We start from the raw sequence: 15,416 nt of genomic DNA, 5'->3' as shown, positions 1-15,416 counted from the left end.
AACATTTGTTTGTTTTTCAAATGTAGCCATAAGATCCTCGATGACAGTTACACAGACTGGAAGGTGTTTCTTTATTAAATGATTATTTCTGCTAAAATACTGTCTTAAGTTAAAATTTGTGATACATACTGTACTAACATTATCTAACTTAGCAGTAACAAAGTTAGTAACAATAAAAAAAAAAAAAACAATTCTTGCAACAATAGAAAACTGGATTACATTTATAAGGCATATATGATTAAAAAAAGTTGTTTGTTTAATAAATGTGTTGAGTAAATGGGCCAACACTTCTTTTTTGCCCTCCTCAATAGCGTTGTTGTAGGACATTGTCCTAGTAACTAATGGATGATTAATCTAGAAAGCTGATCATCTGTCTCCTTGCTGAGGCTCTGAGAGGCTGGAGGAATAAGAGACGCAAACACAAGATCAACACACTCAACACAAGTATAGGAAAAGACTAATATTTGTGTATATAGTGTTTCTTTTTGTTTTCTTTTCAGAAGATCTGCCTTTTCTGCTCTGAACAGTGTCTCTGTTGCTGTTATTAGATATGAACACTTTGAAACGACATGAGGATCCGTGGAAGATCTATAAAGAGGAAACACCCAGCACCACTCAACAGTAAGTGCGCTCTTAGTCTTTCACATTTTAAGTTTATCGTATGGTACAGCATTATTTATTTTTATCTGCATACTTGTAGAATTAAAAATTATGTTTCCTTGCAATTCATTTGTTTTCTACCATTTTGAAATAAAAGTAATTGTCTTGTATATGACTTCATTTAAAGTGCTTGGGAGCTGGTTTTTAATATTGAGCCTTTTCATTTAAATTTTTTTTCAAATAAGGCTCACAGAAGATGATTTAGATTCAAGCAGTAGATTTATCTGCCAATATATCAGTTATAGGCTTCTAAATATAAAGAATTATTGCTTATCAATATTTCCACATCCATGCATCCTTATAAATTTGTATTTGAATGTAAAGTACATATTGGCTACCTAGCCACCTGTGCAAAATTTTACTCACCTTAGGTATCGAGCAGAGTAAAACACCTGGATGTCTGTGACAATTTGCATATGACATGGCTTGCACTATCTATGAGTCCAGGATTTGTGCTTCATTAAGGAACAGGCATGTTATTAAGTGTCGTCATGTTTGATTTTTAAAGCTCTCCAGCTGTGATTAGGGCTGATGTTTAAATCAGTAACTCTTCCAGCTCATTTAGGTTTGTTGTCAGGTTACTCAAGGCAACAAGAGCATGCTTTCATGATAAATTACAGAAGCTTAATGACTGAATAATTTCATTGATTTCACTGCAACACTCTGTTGCCCCACTGTGGTGTAGAAGGAACATCGCCTTGCTTATGGACATGAATTTACACATAATTCTCATAGGAAAAGAATAATGCAATCAAACATTCAAATGTTTTTTTTGTATTATAAAATATGTATTATAGAATGTAATTTTAAATGGTTATATAGTTTTAAATTGTTACACATCAGAGATAAGTTATGGTCTAAAATAAACTGAGTGTGGTAAAGCAAGGAAAAAATACTTTTAAAAATATATATTTTAATTGGTTGTTTTATATTGCTTAATCATTTTTTTACCTTTTAAAATATAGTATGTATATATATTATTTTATATTATTACTTTTTATTTTCTGTTTATTTTTTGTTTTATTTTTCATTTTTAATCTGTGAACAATTTGGACATAGCTTGTATTTTCATCTTTAATGCATATTTATTTATTTATTTATTCATTCATTTATTTAAATTGTCTTGACCGAATATGAAAATTTACAATTTTGTTAATGTACACATATGCAAACTGGTTTATCAGCATAACAAACACTGGGTTGAATATTGTATAAGTGCTTATTATTATTAAAAATAAAACTGTAGAAAATGCTGTTTGATTGGACAGATGGCTTTTAAAATCAGCAAGAAAATAAATAAGACGCTTTTTTTTTTATTTTAGAACTTTAAAAACATAGAAGTTTATAAGTTTTAATTTCGGTGAGTGTGATGATTTGACTAGTTGCATTTCAATATTTTAAAATTGTGTTTATTTTTACCCTCCTCCTTTTCAAATCTTGACATCAGCATGAAATAAATGGGAAGCTTTTTTCATTTTAGAGGTTTATAAGCACAGAAGTTTTGATTAATTTTATTAGTTGCATTTTTAATACAAAATTGCATTTTTTAAAATGCACAACTCAAGGTTAGAACCGCACTTATGTACTGTAGTAGACACATTTAGAAAGTAACTGCAATTGCGATTAGCTCCACAGGAGGTCTCTGTCCCTCTCTCACACAGACGCTGTCTGTCTCTCCCTACCAAACCTACTTCTGCTCTGCTGTACTCTCTCTGTCTCTTTTTTTTTCTCCATGCATTTCATGGAAATCATCATTTTGATAACATGTTGAATCACAACTGCTGTATAAGTCATATATGCATATATGTTTATTTTTTTCTCTCCGCTCCAGTTTTGCTGGCCGGAGCGTGTGTCTGTTGGAGTCACTGCAGTCGAGTCATCTGAGGTCACTGATGGAGTCGTTCTTCAGGCAGCGTTCAGTCAGATCCAAAGCCAGCGGAAGAGTCCGAGCACGTGACCGAGTGTCAGCTAACTCCATGAGTTTTGAGGATTTCTTCTCCTCGCTGAAAGAAGCGACAGGCCAGGACTACAGGAGAAGTGACGTGGAGGAATTATTCAATGAGGCCAGTGGAAAAGACAGTCGAGTAGAGTTACACGTACTTGTTTGGCCCTGTTTTATGACGACGTGTCTTCTTTTGTACAGATGGACATCTCTTGTGATGGTCGTGTCGGATGGCAAACGTTCCACACCTTCATATTGCAGCATTTCAAGCATATCAAAGACTCGATGAGAGCCTGTAAAAAAGTTCCCATCTCACAGCCTTCAATACATCACTGTACCTACAACAAGGTGACAGCTGATTACTTTATGCAGTGTTGGGGAAAGTTACTTTTTAAAGTAATGCATTACAATTTTGCGTTACTCCCTAATTATGTTACTTAGTTACTTTTTATGGAACGTAATGCATTATGTTACTTACATGGGCAGGGCTTGCTTGTTTGTTTACAATATAAGACATTTCTCATTTTGGCAAATGTAAAAGCCCAAAAGTGAAATGAATGCACCTCAGACTGAAGAATGTTAGTGTATATAAAATAATTTTTGCTTATTAGTATGGTTGAATTAGATCATCGAAGGACAGGTCAGCAGCAAAGAGATTGGTTAATAAAATACATAATTAAATACATAAAGGATATTTTTGATCCTGGAGCACAAAACCAGTCATAAATAGCACAGGTATATTTGTAGCAATAGACAAAAATACATTGTATGGGTCAAAATTATTGATTTTTCTTTTATGCAAAAAATCATGAGGATATTAAGTGAAGATCATGTTCCATGAAGATATTTTGTAAATTTCCTACCGTAAATATATCAAAACTTAATTTTTAATTAGTAATATGCATTGCTAAGAACTTCATTTGGACAACTTTAAAGGTGATTTTCTCAATATTTGGATTTTTTTGCACCCTCAGATTCCAGATTTTCAAATAGTTGTAAAACTAAAATTAATTATTGCAGGTTTGTATCATAATTCTAAGTGTCCATTTCACTGATTTTATTCATTTTGAGGAATACTGAAATCTTTTTTTTTGTGAGTTAATGCACAATAATTACTCCCTATTTCCCAACAGGGGACTTGTCAGTCAATAAATGGTAAAAAAAAAATAACTGGCGTTACTTATTTGAAAAAGTAACTTAGATATTTTCTTATAAATCCAAAAGTAATGCATTACTTTACTAGTTACTTGAAAAAGTAATCTGATTACGTAACTCACGTTACTTGTAATGCATTACCCCAACACTGAATTTATGTAGCATTTTTAACTTTGTGTCCATTGTGTTACCTTGAGTGTGAGATTTCATTATGTTTTTATCACTCTAATTGTAAAATCACTCATTACGTCAGCAAGAGGCAATCGTGCGCGTCTTGGCTTTGAGTCAGTCTCCACCCATGCGTTACATCAGCGTCAGCAAGAGAGGAACCCTCATTGTGTGGAACAGGCATCTGAACAACATAAAGCCTCTGGAGGTGACATATTAATATTTAATTCACAGAGTCATATATTTACAGTCACATTTTGTGACTCCGAATCCTCTCCTCCGTCATTGCAGTTGTGTGCCGGCCCGTTTAACAAAAGGCAGCATCGTAAGAGGTTCCAGGGCTGGACCACCGATGCTGTCTACATGGCAAACGTTCACAAGATCGCTGTAGCGACCCTGAGCAGGGGCATCCACTTCTTTGACGTTACCACCACTTGCAGCTTTGAGCAGGTTCATTTGTTCGGTATGAGCCAACAAGCCCGTCAGATGTAGAAGTTGGCTTTTCTGCTGCATTTTGACCTTGTTGTCTTCCTCTGTGTGTTTTTTCAGGACTGAGTCATATTCCTACTGCTCTGTGTTATTGGTATGACACAGAGGTAGGCTGCTGACATTTCATGCTCTGGTGTTGAACTTGAATTTATTTTAAGCTTGCTAATTCCCCAAGCTGGTTTGGTTTTGTTTTAGTTTACTGTGAGTCATGTGTGTTTAGGCTCCAGGAGAGAAGTGTGTGCTGATGTGGGGCGATGACAGGGGCTCTGTGAATTTGCTGTGGTTTCTACAGCCTTTCAAGGGGCTTTTTGAAATGCCTTTTACCAACCAGACCGGCCCAGTCCAAATCTTTATGCCAGTGAGTGTGTGCGTCTTCATGTAAAGCTTGGCCCTGAAAATGTGTGATAAAACAATGATAAAATGACCATGTTTGATCTTCTAAATCCATTTGTTCTATATGTAAAATTGCGTATTGTAAAAATTATTTCTTGTACAGGATATACATGCACACAGTGCACTGGTCTCCTATCAGAACATCCCAAACATCCACAGCGAGCCGATCAACAGAATCCTGTATGAACCGCATGATGAGCTCATTATTACATCATCAGAAAGTCCAGCCAGCTCTGTGGTCATCATTGACGTCAATCAGAAGAGAGAGGAATACATTTGGAAAACTGAAAAGGTGATGATGTGTAATGTTTGCAACATTATTCTCTGTGTTCCATATTTTTATCAGTGCCATTTTTATGTTGTAGCGTTATGAGTTTTGATGTGAGCCAGTTTACATGATATTCTAGCAGCATATGTGGGCCATTCTACAGAACAAAAAAACGCATTTCAAAAACATTTCAAATCTTAGATGTTTACTAAAATCCTAATCATTTAATCACAATAATGTGTAAAATATCAGTAATATATAAAATCATCATTTAGTGGGTATTTGCAATTGGGAGGTGGCTGTTCCAATACCTAACCTAAAAATTATATTTAAATAATTCTTGCATTTTATTTTAAATATTTATTTTATATTTTCTTTCTAAATTATGAAACTTTATGTGAAAAAATGTGTCCTGCGTTTTCATGTCTATACCGAAACAGTGTATGTTTTAGTCCATTGGCTAAGACTGACTTTAACTACAGCCCTAGATTTATGATCAGGAAATATTTATATGTCACTCTGTCTCATAGCTACATGGTGTGTAGATCATAGGCCTCATCATTTTGAGCTAAATGTGTTCAAAAGTATGAAACATCTGTCTGTAAAGAATGTCACTACCAAACACCATTTTTCTATTCCATAACATTTAGTTTCTGTGTACAGCTGTTCAGCACTGTGCTAGCTAACCATGTGTTGATTAGCATCTTTGAGCTAGCTTCAAAAGTGTCTAAAATTGTCACTACCGAAACTTCAACAAACATCCAGTGTTTTAGTCGTGACTTCAATGCTTTGGTAGTGACCACATCACTTTACAAAACTTTAACCCATGTGCTAAAATACCATTAGAACATGCTAAAATGGAAAAAAATTGCATAACTGTAATAAAATTTAGTTTATCTCCTACAAATATAAAGATTATGTATTCCATTTTGTCACTACCCAAACAATTATGACATGTTTTGGTTGTGACTGTTACGGCAGTGAGAATTTTATGGGAAAAACTATTTTGAATGTTACATTTTTAGGTGTAATGATGTAATGACATCTTTGTGTTTTTGAGTGTTATCCCATGTAACAGTCACGAGCAAAAAAATTGGTTACGTTTCAGTAATGACATCTTTATTTTTTGGGTGTTATTCCATAAAATTGTAACTACCAAAACAGTCTTCCTCTTTTGGGTGTTATCTCATAAAACATGTCATCATTCTTTTGGTAGTGACAAAAGGGAACACACAATCCTTTTATTTGGGGGAAATAAACAAAATTTTGGTACTTCTATGCAAATTTTTGTTATTTTAATGTGTTTTAGTATGTGGGTTAAAATTCTGTAATGTGATGTGGTCACTATCAAAGCTACCACTACCAAAAATGTGCAACATGGGATGTTTTGTCAAAAATAAAGTATACTGAATTATCAACTAAGACGTTATGATAGTGTTTGGCTCAATGTATATTAATTTTGAAATCAGTATGATCAACTTTTTGCCTTTTACAAAGAAAAAAATTAGATTCAAAATACACCAAATATCATTAATCACACTTGAAAGATTGTTAAAATACATATATTTACAAGGAATATGTAAGCAAATTCTTAATAGGATCAGTATAACCCTTCTTATTAAATCATATATTACTGTGTTTCAGTAGTGACAAATTTGGGAGGAGGACAAATATTTCAAAACTTTCTGAAAATATGAGAATTAGCTGCACAATTACTAGAAATGTGTACCTTGGATATTATAAAAAAAAAAATTCCAGCTCTGACTTTGAATTAATTCTGTTGAACGGCCCATATACATAATGTGCACATGATCAAAGTAGGGCTGTGGCTATCGATTCTTTTAGTAATCAAGTATTCCACCGATTATTCTATCGATTAATCGAGTAATCGGATATGAAGTCATTTTTCTTTATTAAAGGGCAATACTAAATATACAAGAGTAAATAAGATAGGTTTCTTAAAATAAACAAATAATTTGTTTCCTTTTTTAGAAAAATTAACATATATACAGTACTGTGCAAAAGTTTTAGGCCACTAGTATTTTCACCAGCTAAAAAATGGTTTAAAGTCAGTTATTTCTATCTTTTGCTGTAGTGTGTCAGTAGGAAACATCAGTTTACATTTCCAAACATTCTGTTTGCCATTAATTGTAATAATCTAGTGAGATTTTTGTTTGCACAAGGAGTCTGACAACAGCCAGTGCTCCACACTGATCTGATCTCACCATCATCCAGTCTGTCTCTGGAATGACATGAAGAAACAGAAAAACTGAGACAGACTAAATCCAGAAGAACTGTTTCAACATCTCCAAGATGTTTCAAGTAACCTACCTGCAAAGCTACCTGAAAAACTATGCACAAGTGCACATAGGGCAAAAGCTGCTTTAAACGCAAAGGATGGTCACATCAAATGTTGATTTATTTTAGTTAATAGAAGTTCATTGATAAAGAAAATCTATTTACGACATTGTTTTTGACAGCATCCTCATTTTATGTGCCCAACGGTCTAAAAATGTTAACAGTACTGTAGCTTTGTAGGTGTAGGTCTCTTAAAGCATCTTGGAGATGTTGCCACAGTTCTTCTGGATTTAGTCTGTCTCAGTTTTTTCTGTTTCTTAAGACAGACTGGATAGAATGATGGAGAGATCAGACCTCTGTTTGCACAAGGAGTCTGACAACAGCCTGTGTTTCTCACTGGATTATTATAATTAATGGCAAAATGAATGTTTAGAAATGTAAACTGATATTTCCTACTGACACTACAGCAAAGACTGACTTTGACTTTAAACCATTTTTTAGCTGATGAAAATACTAGTGGCCTAAGACTTTTGCACAGTACTGTATATATATATATATATGTATATGAAAACATAAATGAATAAAAATTCAAAAATCAATTTCACACTACTTTAGAAAGGCATAAATCAAGAAATTGAGGCATTTATATGTAGGCCTGTTTACTCACTATTTAATTGAGCTCAAAGGGACATGAATACATTTAATATGCAGTTAGCATAAATATTTTGTTAATTTAAACAAAACACTGAGTACTGATATTTACATGTATTTTTAAAATGAAGACACTTTAAATGTGAAATCAAAACTGCCAGTAGGTGTCAGCAAGTCACTGTTAAGTAAGTGAGTCATTTGTAATCATGCTGAGGCACTCCTCGTTTGATATTGACTAACTTTCTGTGTGTCACAGAGAGAGAATGAGACAATAAATACCACTTAGTCTTTCGTGGTCCGTGGGGAAACACAGTGTTTTGTGTGTAGTTACAGTAAATGGACTAAACAAAGCCTCTAGGCAAATCACTTGCCTCGATGATTTTTTTTTGTATTTGAGTTACTTGAGGAATCGTTTCAGGCCTAGATCAAAGCATCCCAACCATGCCATCCAGTCATTCTCATTGCCATAGAGAGCCAGATACACAGACAGATAGATAAATAGATAGATAGCTAGACAGACAGGCTCCTACGGTCATTTGTAGATCATAGAGTGATGCTGTTTTCGATGGGAAAGGACAGAGCATTTAAATCTAAATACACACTCGTGATTCAGAGAGGCTGTTGTTGTGGTTTTTAAAGGGAGTGTTCAGACCCAAATAAAAAGTCTTCATTTAGTTGTTTTGACGGATTTGTTAAAACAGACTATTCCCCAGCATTTTCCATTCTGTAATATTCAGAGAAGTAATAAGCCGCCTCCACAGTAGTTACAAATTTAATTGCTGGAGAAGAAAACCAGAGTGTAGATATTGTGTAAAACAAGAGTATGTGAGTCACTCATTAGTCAGACTAAAGTACCAGCAAATAATGACAGAACGTCTTCACCCCTCCTTGTTCTCCTGCAGGGAGTCAAGTGTTTTGACTTCAGCTTCTCTCTCGGGCTGCTGGTGACTGCTGGAGTGGGTCCGGCTGTCAGGCTGTGGAACCGTTATGTGACCTCCCGCCCAACTGCGGTTCTGCACAGTCACCAGACCGCTGTGGTGGATGTGGTCATTCACCAAGCGTTGGGAAAGATCTTCAGCTACTCCAAGGACGCTGTTAGTTTTCCTCCTACCAGATGTCAGAGTGCAAAACACAGAGAGAGCTATATAAAAGATCCTGTGGTTGGATGCACGAAAATGACAAGAAGAAGACTTTCTTAAGATAACTTCCAGGATCTTCACGAGAATATTCCTAAGCGGAATTCTTGAAAAATTCTTAAGAAGTTCTCAAGTATTTTGTTCATCAAAATACATCTTTTTAAATTTTTTTTCAAGAAAAATTACAAGCTTTGACATCATCTGATTGTATCAAAGACTCCCTGACCGAAAATCAAAATAAGCGTGCACAAAATTTTTTGCGCTTTGTTTTGATGGATTTGTGTGCACACTGCTGAATGCTGCCTAAAAAATATTGTTTCTTAATTATAAGCTAAAATTAAAAAACAAGGTTCTTTTTTAAATTATTTCTGAATTGCAAATTCAGTGAAAAGTTACCGATTATTGTTTACATTATCAGTCATTGTGTCACTTCAGAGATCTCATGCACATCTCTAGTAGTAGTAACTATTTTAACTATTAATTGCAACAATTTGAAACAACCCTTTAAATTTTGAAAACATCTTATCTTGGCAGATTTAAGACAAGTTGGAGGTTATCCTAAGAAGTTATGACTGCTTTTGAGAAGATTTTTCAAGAATTTGGGAAGTTTCTTCTTAAAGGAATAATTCACTCTAAAATGAAAGTTTGCTGAAAATGGGCTCACTCTAAGGCCTTCAGAGAAGTAGATTTGTTTGTTTCTTCATCAGAACAAATTTGGAGAAATTTAGCATTACAAACACACAACTTTTGTCTTCTCAAGATGTTAATGATGGAGTGGATTGTGATATTTTTAACAGCTGTTTGGACTCTCATTCTGAGGGCACCGATTCACTGCAGAGGATCCATTGTTGAGCAATGCTACACACTGCAAAAAATGCTTTTCTTATTTATATTTTTTGTCTTGTTTCCAGCCAAAATATCTACAAATTCTTAAATCAAGAAGGATTTTCTAGACAACCAAGTTTGTCTTCTTTTCAGAAAAAAACAAGTCAAGTAAGTTTGTGCTTACATACAAAATAATCTGCCAAGGGGGTAAACAAAATAATCTTGTTTTCTGCTTTAAATTTCGACTTGTTTTTTTCTGAAAACAAGACAATAATGTTTGCTTGTCTGGAAAATCCTTCTTGGTTTAAGAATTTTTAGCTATTTTGGCTGGAAACAAGACCAAAAATCAAAGCAAGGAAAGCATTTTTGCAGTGTATTTCTCCAAATCTGATGAAGAAACAAACTCATCTTGGAATGCCTGAGGGTTTGTTTTGCATTTGAAGTTTTCATGCCAGTTTGATTGCTGTTGGCCTGAGAAAAGCATGCAAAAAAAATCCAAGATAATTAGTTGAAATGCAAGTCAAAAGCTTTGTGTCTCTTTCTGTGTCATGTTTAAGGTGCTGAAAATATGGGATATTCCTTCTCAACAGTGCGTAAAGACAATTCCCCTACATTTCCCGAATATCCAGCTCAGCTTTACTCCGGAGCACGGCAGCTTTCCGCTGCTCCTCAGCCTGACTCCAGATCCTGTACTGCTGGTGACCTGCAGAGAGTATCTGGCCGCGCTGCATCTGCACAAGAGCGAATCCAGCAGCAGGTCTGGGATTTACACCTGTGCCCTCTATAATCTTCATCTTCAGCAGGTTGGTGTTTGGGTTCATTTGATTGATGGTTTGTGGAGTCAGTATTATAGGTTCTTATTTTAATGTGGTCTAGGTAATCACAGCCTGCGCTGACTCCACACTGACCGTGTGGGATGTGAAGACGGGCATTAAGAGGATGGAGATAAGGAACGCTCACGGTAAGGAGGAGGTTTCCTGTATGGCACTAGACGTTCATCAGCGCAGACTGATCTCCGCAGCCACCAATGGCACTATCAAGGCAAGTAGGTTTGGGTAAAAGTCAGATGTGTAAATAATAGCAAAGTCCCTTTAAGACGAGTCATTTCACTTGGCGGCCTTCTTGTGGGCAGCTGCTTCAGTCATGCAAGTACAGCTGCTATCTCTTTGAATGTGGAAACATTAAATTCTCCAAAGCTGTTCACTAAGCTTACAGTTAAATTGCATATTTGAAATCACCAATGAAATCTGACAACTGTCCCACAAATGTTTTTCTTATGTTCAAATAACTTTAAATATTCGCTACCAGTCAAATGTTTTTAATCAGTACGTTTTTTAAAGAAGTCTCTTCTGCTCACCAAGCCTGCGTTTATTTGATCCAAAATACAGCAAAAGCAGTAATGCTGTAAAATATGTTTACTATTTAAAATAACTGCTTTCTATGTGAATGTTTTAAAATGTAATTTATTTCTGTGATCAAAGCTGAATTTTCAGCATCATTACTCCAGTCTTCAGTGTCACATGATCCTTCAGAAATCATTCTAATATGCTGATTTGCTGCTCAACAAACATTTATTGTTATTATTGTTATCATCAATATTTAAAACAGTTGAGTACATCTTTTTCAGGATTCTTTGATGAATAGAAGGGTCCAAAGATCAGCATTTATCTGAAATAAAAATCTTTTGTAACATTATACACTATACCATTAAAACAAATTATATATAATAATATATAATAAAAAAATAATAATAATAATAATTAAAAAAAAAAAATATATATATATATATATAATATAAATATATATATATGTGTGTGTGTTTTTTTTTTCTTTTTTGGGGGGAAGAAAACAGAAATTAATACTTTTATTTAGTAAGGATGCTTTAAATTGATCAAAAGTGATGACACATACTAGACAAATCAGAATATTAGAATGATTTGTGAAGGATCATGTGACTGGAGTAATGATGCTAGAAAATCAGTGTTGAAATTTTAGGAATAAATTACATTTTAAAATATATTCAAATAGAAAACAGTTATTTTAAATAGTAAAAATATTTCAAAATTTTACTGTTTTTGCTGTATTTTGGATCAAATAAATGCAGCCTTAGTGAACAGAAAGGACTTTTTTAGTAGTTCATTCTGTGCCATTTGTTAATTTTCAGATGCATCTGCAACATCAAAGTATAATGAAGTATAATGAAACAGTATTGTCTCTTATACTTCCTTTGAAAAAATATTGATATACCTTTGACACACAAGTTATGCATGTGCAATTAAACTGATGATTTAAATGATGAACTGCTGCTGATTGGCCAGTTTTTGCTATTACTTGTGTCCATAACAAGTGCATTCTCTTACCATAGGTGTGGAACTTACTGAATGGTCTCAATCTTCATAAACTCGAAACCGTCTCCAGCGCAGAGGTCACCGGGATCATCTGTCACCATGACAACCAGCTTCTCACCACAGGCTGGAGTCGACTGATCGCTCAGTACAGCATTGCATTTTCAGACGTAAGGGCCGCAATCATACACACTTTAATGGCTACTTAAAAGCAAAAAGGGCTTTCAGCCAGAATACACACATAATGTGCATTTTTCTAGTTCTCTTCAATTGGCTTTGTGCTTTTGTGGTCATACCTTGAGACAACAAAGTGGGTTTTAATGGCGGTCTGACACAGCATAACCGGAGACCTCAGACATTTACTGAAGTGTGTCTGTGAGTACAGGACATCTACGTAAAAGCAGACCTGTCCTGGAAGTCTGGCTGTCAGCACGGCGAGGATATCCTGGCCATGGATCACTGTCCAGGTCTGGGACTTCTGGCTACTGGGAGCTTTGATGGAGAGATCATTATATGGAGCCTAGCGCTGCAGAAGCCCATCACACGACTGCAGACAAACCAGCAAGACACGTTAGTATGAAATAGCACTGCAAAAATGGCATTTTCCTTATGTGAAAGTTTATCGTGTTAAGTGCACATGTTAAACACTGAACTGTGCACTTTTTTTGGAAAATAGGTAGTCAGCAGTTTGCTAGCCAATCATAACACAGGCAATTTACAAATATAAATCTAGCAAAAATGGCCCGTTTGGTTTTAAGGGTCAGAGAGAGGGTGGAAAATGAGTGGAAAACTAATTGTTTCTGGATAAGAAACCGTGACTAACCACATAAGTGGACTTCAGGAGGGAAAATAGTACTATGAAATGTACAAAAATACAGCCTCTTTATAAAATCCCTACAATGTGCATAATATCCCTACAGCATATATAATGTTGTTAAATTAATGTTGCGTGATTATCAGTAAAATTCCTATGTGCTGAGACCTGAGAGTCATTGCAAATAATGAACAGTGAGAAAAATTGTCCATCAGGATTGTAGTTCTTAATTGGTTTTACACTATAAAAACTATTTGTGACCCTGGAGCACAAAACCTGTAGTAGTATGTAGGGTATATTTATAGCAATAGCCAAACATACATTGTATGGGTCAAAATGATCAATTTTTCTCTTGTGCCAAAAATCATTAACTAAAGATCATGTTCCATGAAGATATTTTGTAAATTTCCTACTGTGAATATATCAAAATTTAATTTTTGATTAGTAATATGCATTGCTAAGAACTTCATTTGGACAACTTTAAAGATGATTTTCTCAATATTTAGATTGTTTTGCACCCTCAGATTCCAGATTTTCAAATTATTGTATCTCAGCCAAATATTTTCCTATCCTGACAAACCGTACATCAGTGGAAAGATTTTTCAGCTTTTATATGATGTATAAATCTCACTTTTAAAAAAATTGACCCTTATGACTGGTTTTGTGGTCCAGGGTCACATTTTTCAAAGTTGTTAATAAAACAAAGATTGTAGGAAAATACTATTTTTATTTACTATTTTGTTTAATTCAATGTGTTACTTGCCATTTCTTTGTAATTCTTTATACAATTTTGCAATTTCTGAGTAAAAACTGTTTCAAAGAACATTTTACACCATTTTTGTTCAGTGTAGGATCCAAGTGGGTACCCAACACAGTGCAAAAATTATGTTGCACAAATAAAGAAAATTGGTCTTAAAATCAAATATTGCATTTGTATTAATATAAAATTCACATGCCTAACAATTTGCTAAATTATCTACAAAACATTCTCTAAAAAAGTTTTGATTTCTGAATGTATCCTAAATTTCCGTACTTTCGGTTGCTAGTATGGGACCCTGGACCACAAAACCAGTCATAAGGATCAATTTTTTGAAATTGAGATTTATACATCATATGAAAGAATAAATAAGCTTTCCAGTGATGTCTGGTTTGTTAGGATACAAGAATATTTGGCTGAAATGCAACTATTTGAAAATCTGGAATCTGAGGGTGCAAAAAAATCAAAATATTCACCTTTAAAATCACCTTTAAAGTTGTCCAAATTAAGTTCTTAGCAATGCATATTACTACGTTTAGATATATTTACGGTAGGAAAGTTACAAAATATCTTCATGGAACATGATCTTTAATTAATATCCTAATGATTTTTGGCATAAAAGAAAAATGTATAATTTTGACCCATAAAATGTATTTTTGGCTATTGCTACAAATATACCCGTGCTGCTTATGACTGGTTTTGTGCTCCAGGGTCGCATATTTTACTTGCTATCCTGACAAGACTTATTTGGTTACTTGATTTGGTTATTTGATTATGTACATGTAACAGTCCTGCTACATCTTTGGATTCTGATCCATCAGTTGAGAACCACTGCATTAAGACAGGTCCTGTTTTCTGTATGTTAGCTGACGGAGTCAAACAATGTATAAATGAAATGTGCTTCTGTGTGTGTAGAGCTCATCTGCCAGTCCATAGACTGCTGTTTTTGCAAAGACGAGCCCAGCAGAGTCATTTGAGAAGCGACGCTGTGCTGCTCAGCTCACAGGCTGGATTTGTCTGCTGGTGGAGCGTCTGTGGGCCCAGACACAACCAGGGTAAACATAATAACTGAGAGCAACTGATGACAACTTAACACATCGCAAACACTATAATATAGACCTTTTAAATTGAGGACTGTTTGAATTGCACTCTACTTCAGAAACTACAGTATATACTGTACACTGCTGAAAAATTCTGGAATAATTACAATTTGTAATGTTTTTCTAAAAGTCTCTGCTGCTCACCAAGGCTGCATTTATTTGATCAAAAATACAGTAAAAACAGTAATATTTTGAGATATTGTTGTTACTGTTTACTATTTTAATATATTATACAGTATATATTTGAATTTTATTAGACATATTTTGTTGTGTAGAGCACTAAATTATTTTATGCAGTATATTTATCAATTTAATTTATTTGCGTAATAATATGCTGATTTGCTGTTTCAGTTTCAAAAAAATGTTTTTTGCTTAATATTTTTGTGATGCACTGCCATTATAAAAGTTTGGAGTC

At 34.4% G+C, this 15,416-nt stretch overlaps 1 protein-coding gene across 1 annotated transcript in view; it reads left to right on the top strand.

Moving 5' to 3' along the window:
• The first annotated feature begins 360 nt into the window (after window positions 1–360).
• LOC127174476 (WD repeat-containing protein on Y chromosome) overlaps window positions 361–15,416 on the top strand; it is a 28,132-nt gene continuing 13,076 nt past the window's right edge. Inside the window, exons 1-15 of the mRNA XM_051124927.1 lie at window positions 361–444; window positions 549–621; window positions 2,492–2,723; window positions 2,804–2,950; window positions 4,011–4,133; window positions 4,217–4,388; window positions 4,475–4,521; window positions 4,635–4,772; window positions 4,911–5,099; window positions 8,927–9,118; window positions 10,543–10,788; window positions 10,862–11,026; window positions 12,351–12,500; window positions 12,716–12,900; window positions 14,817–14,956. Coding sequence (XP_050980884.1) covers window positions 551–621; window positions 2,492–2,723; window positions 2,804–2,950; window positions 4,011–4,133; window positions 4,217–4,388; window positions 4,475–4,521; window positions 4,635–4,772; window positions 4,911–5,099; window positions 8,927–9,118; window positions 10,543–10,788; window positions 10,862–11,026; window positions 12,351–12,500; window positions 12,716–12,900; window positions 14,817–14,956 — 2,197 coding nt within the window. The 5' untranslated portion in view covers window positions 361–444; window positions 549–550. The remainder of the gene's footprint in view (window positions 445–548; window positions 622–2,491; window positions 2,724–2,803; window positions 2,951–4,010; window positions 4,134–4,216; window positions 4,389–4,474; window positions 4,522–4,634; window positions 4,773–4,910; window positions 5,100–8,926; window positions 9,119–10,542; window positions 10,789–10,861; window positions 11,027–12,350; window positions 12,501–12,715; window positions 12,901–14,816; window positions 14,957–15,416) is intronic.

This window comes from Labeo rohita, chromosome 12 (genome assembly GCF_022985175.1).
Source record: "Labeo rohita strain BAU-BD-2019 chromosome 12, IGBB_LRoh.1.0, whole genome shotgun sequence".
NCBI classification, from domain to species: domain Eukaryota; kingdom Metazoa; phylum Chordata; class Actinopteri; order Cypriniformes; family Cyprinidae; genus Labeo; species Labeo rohita.
This window is presented reverse-complemented; position numbering and strand designations above follow the sequence as displayed.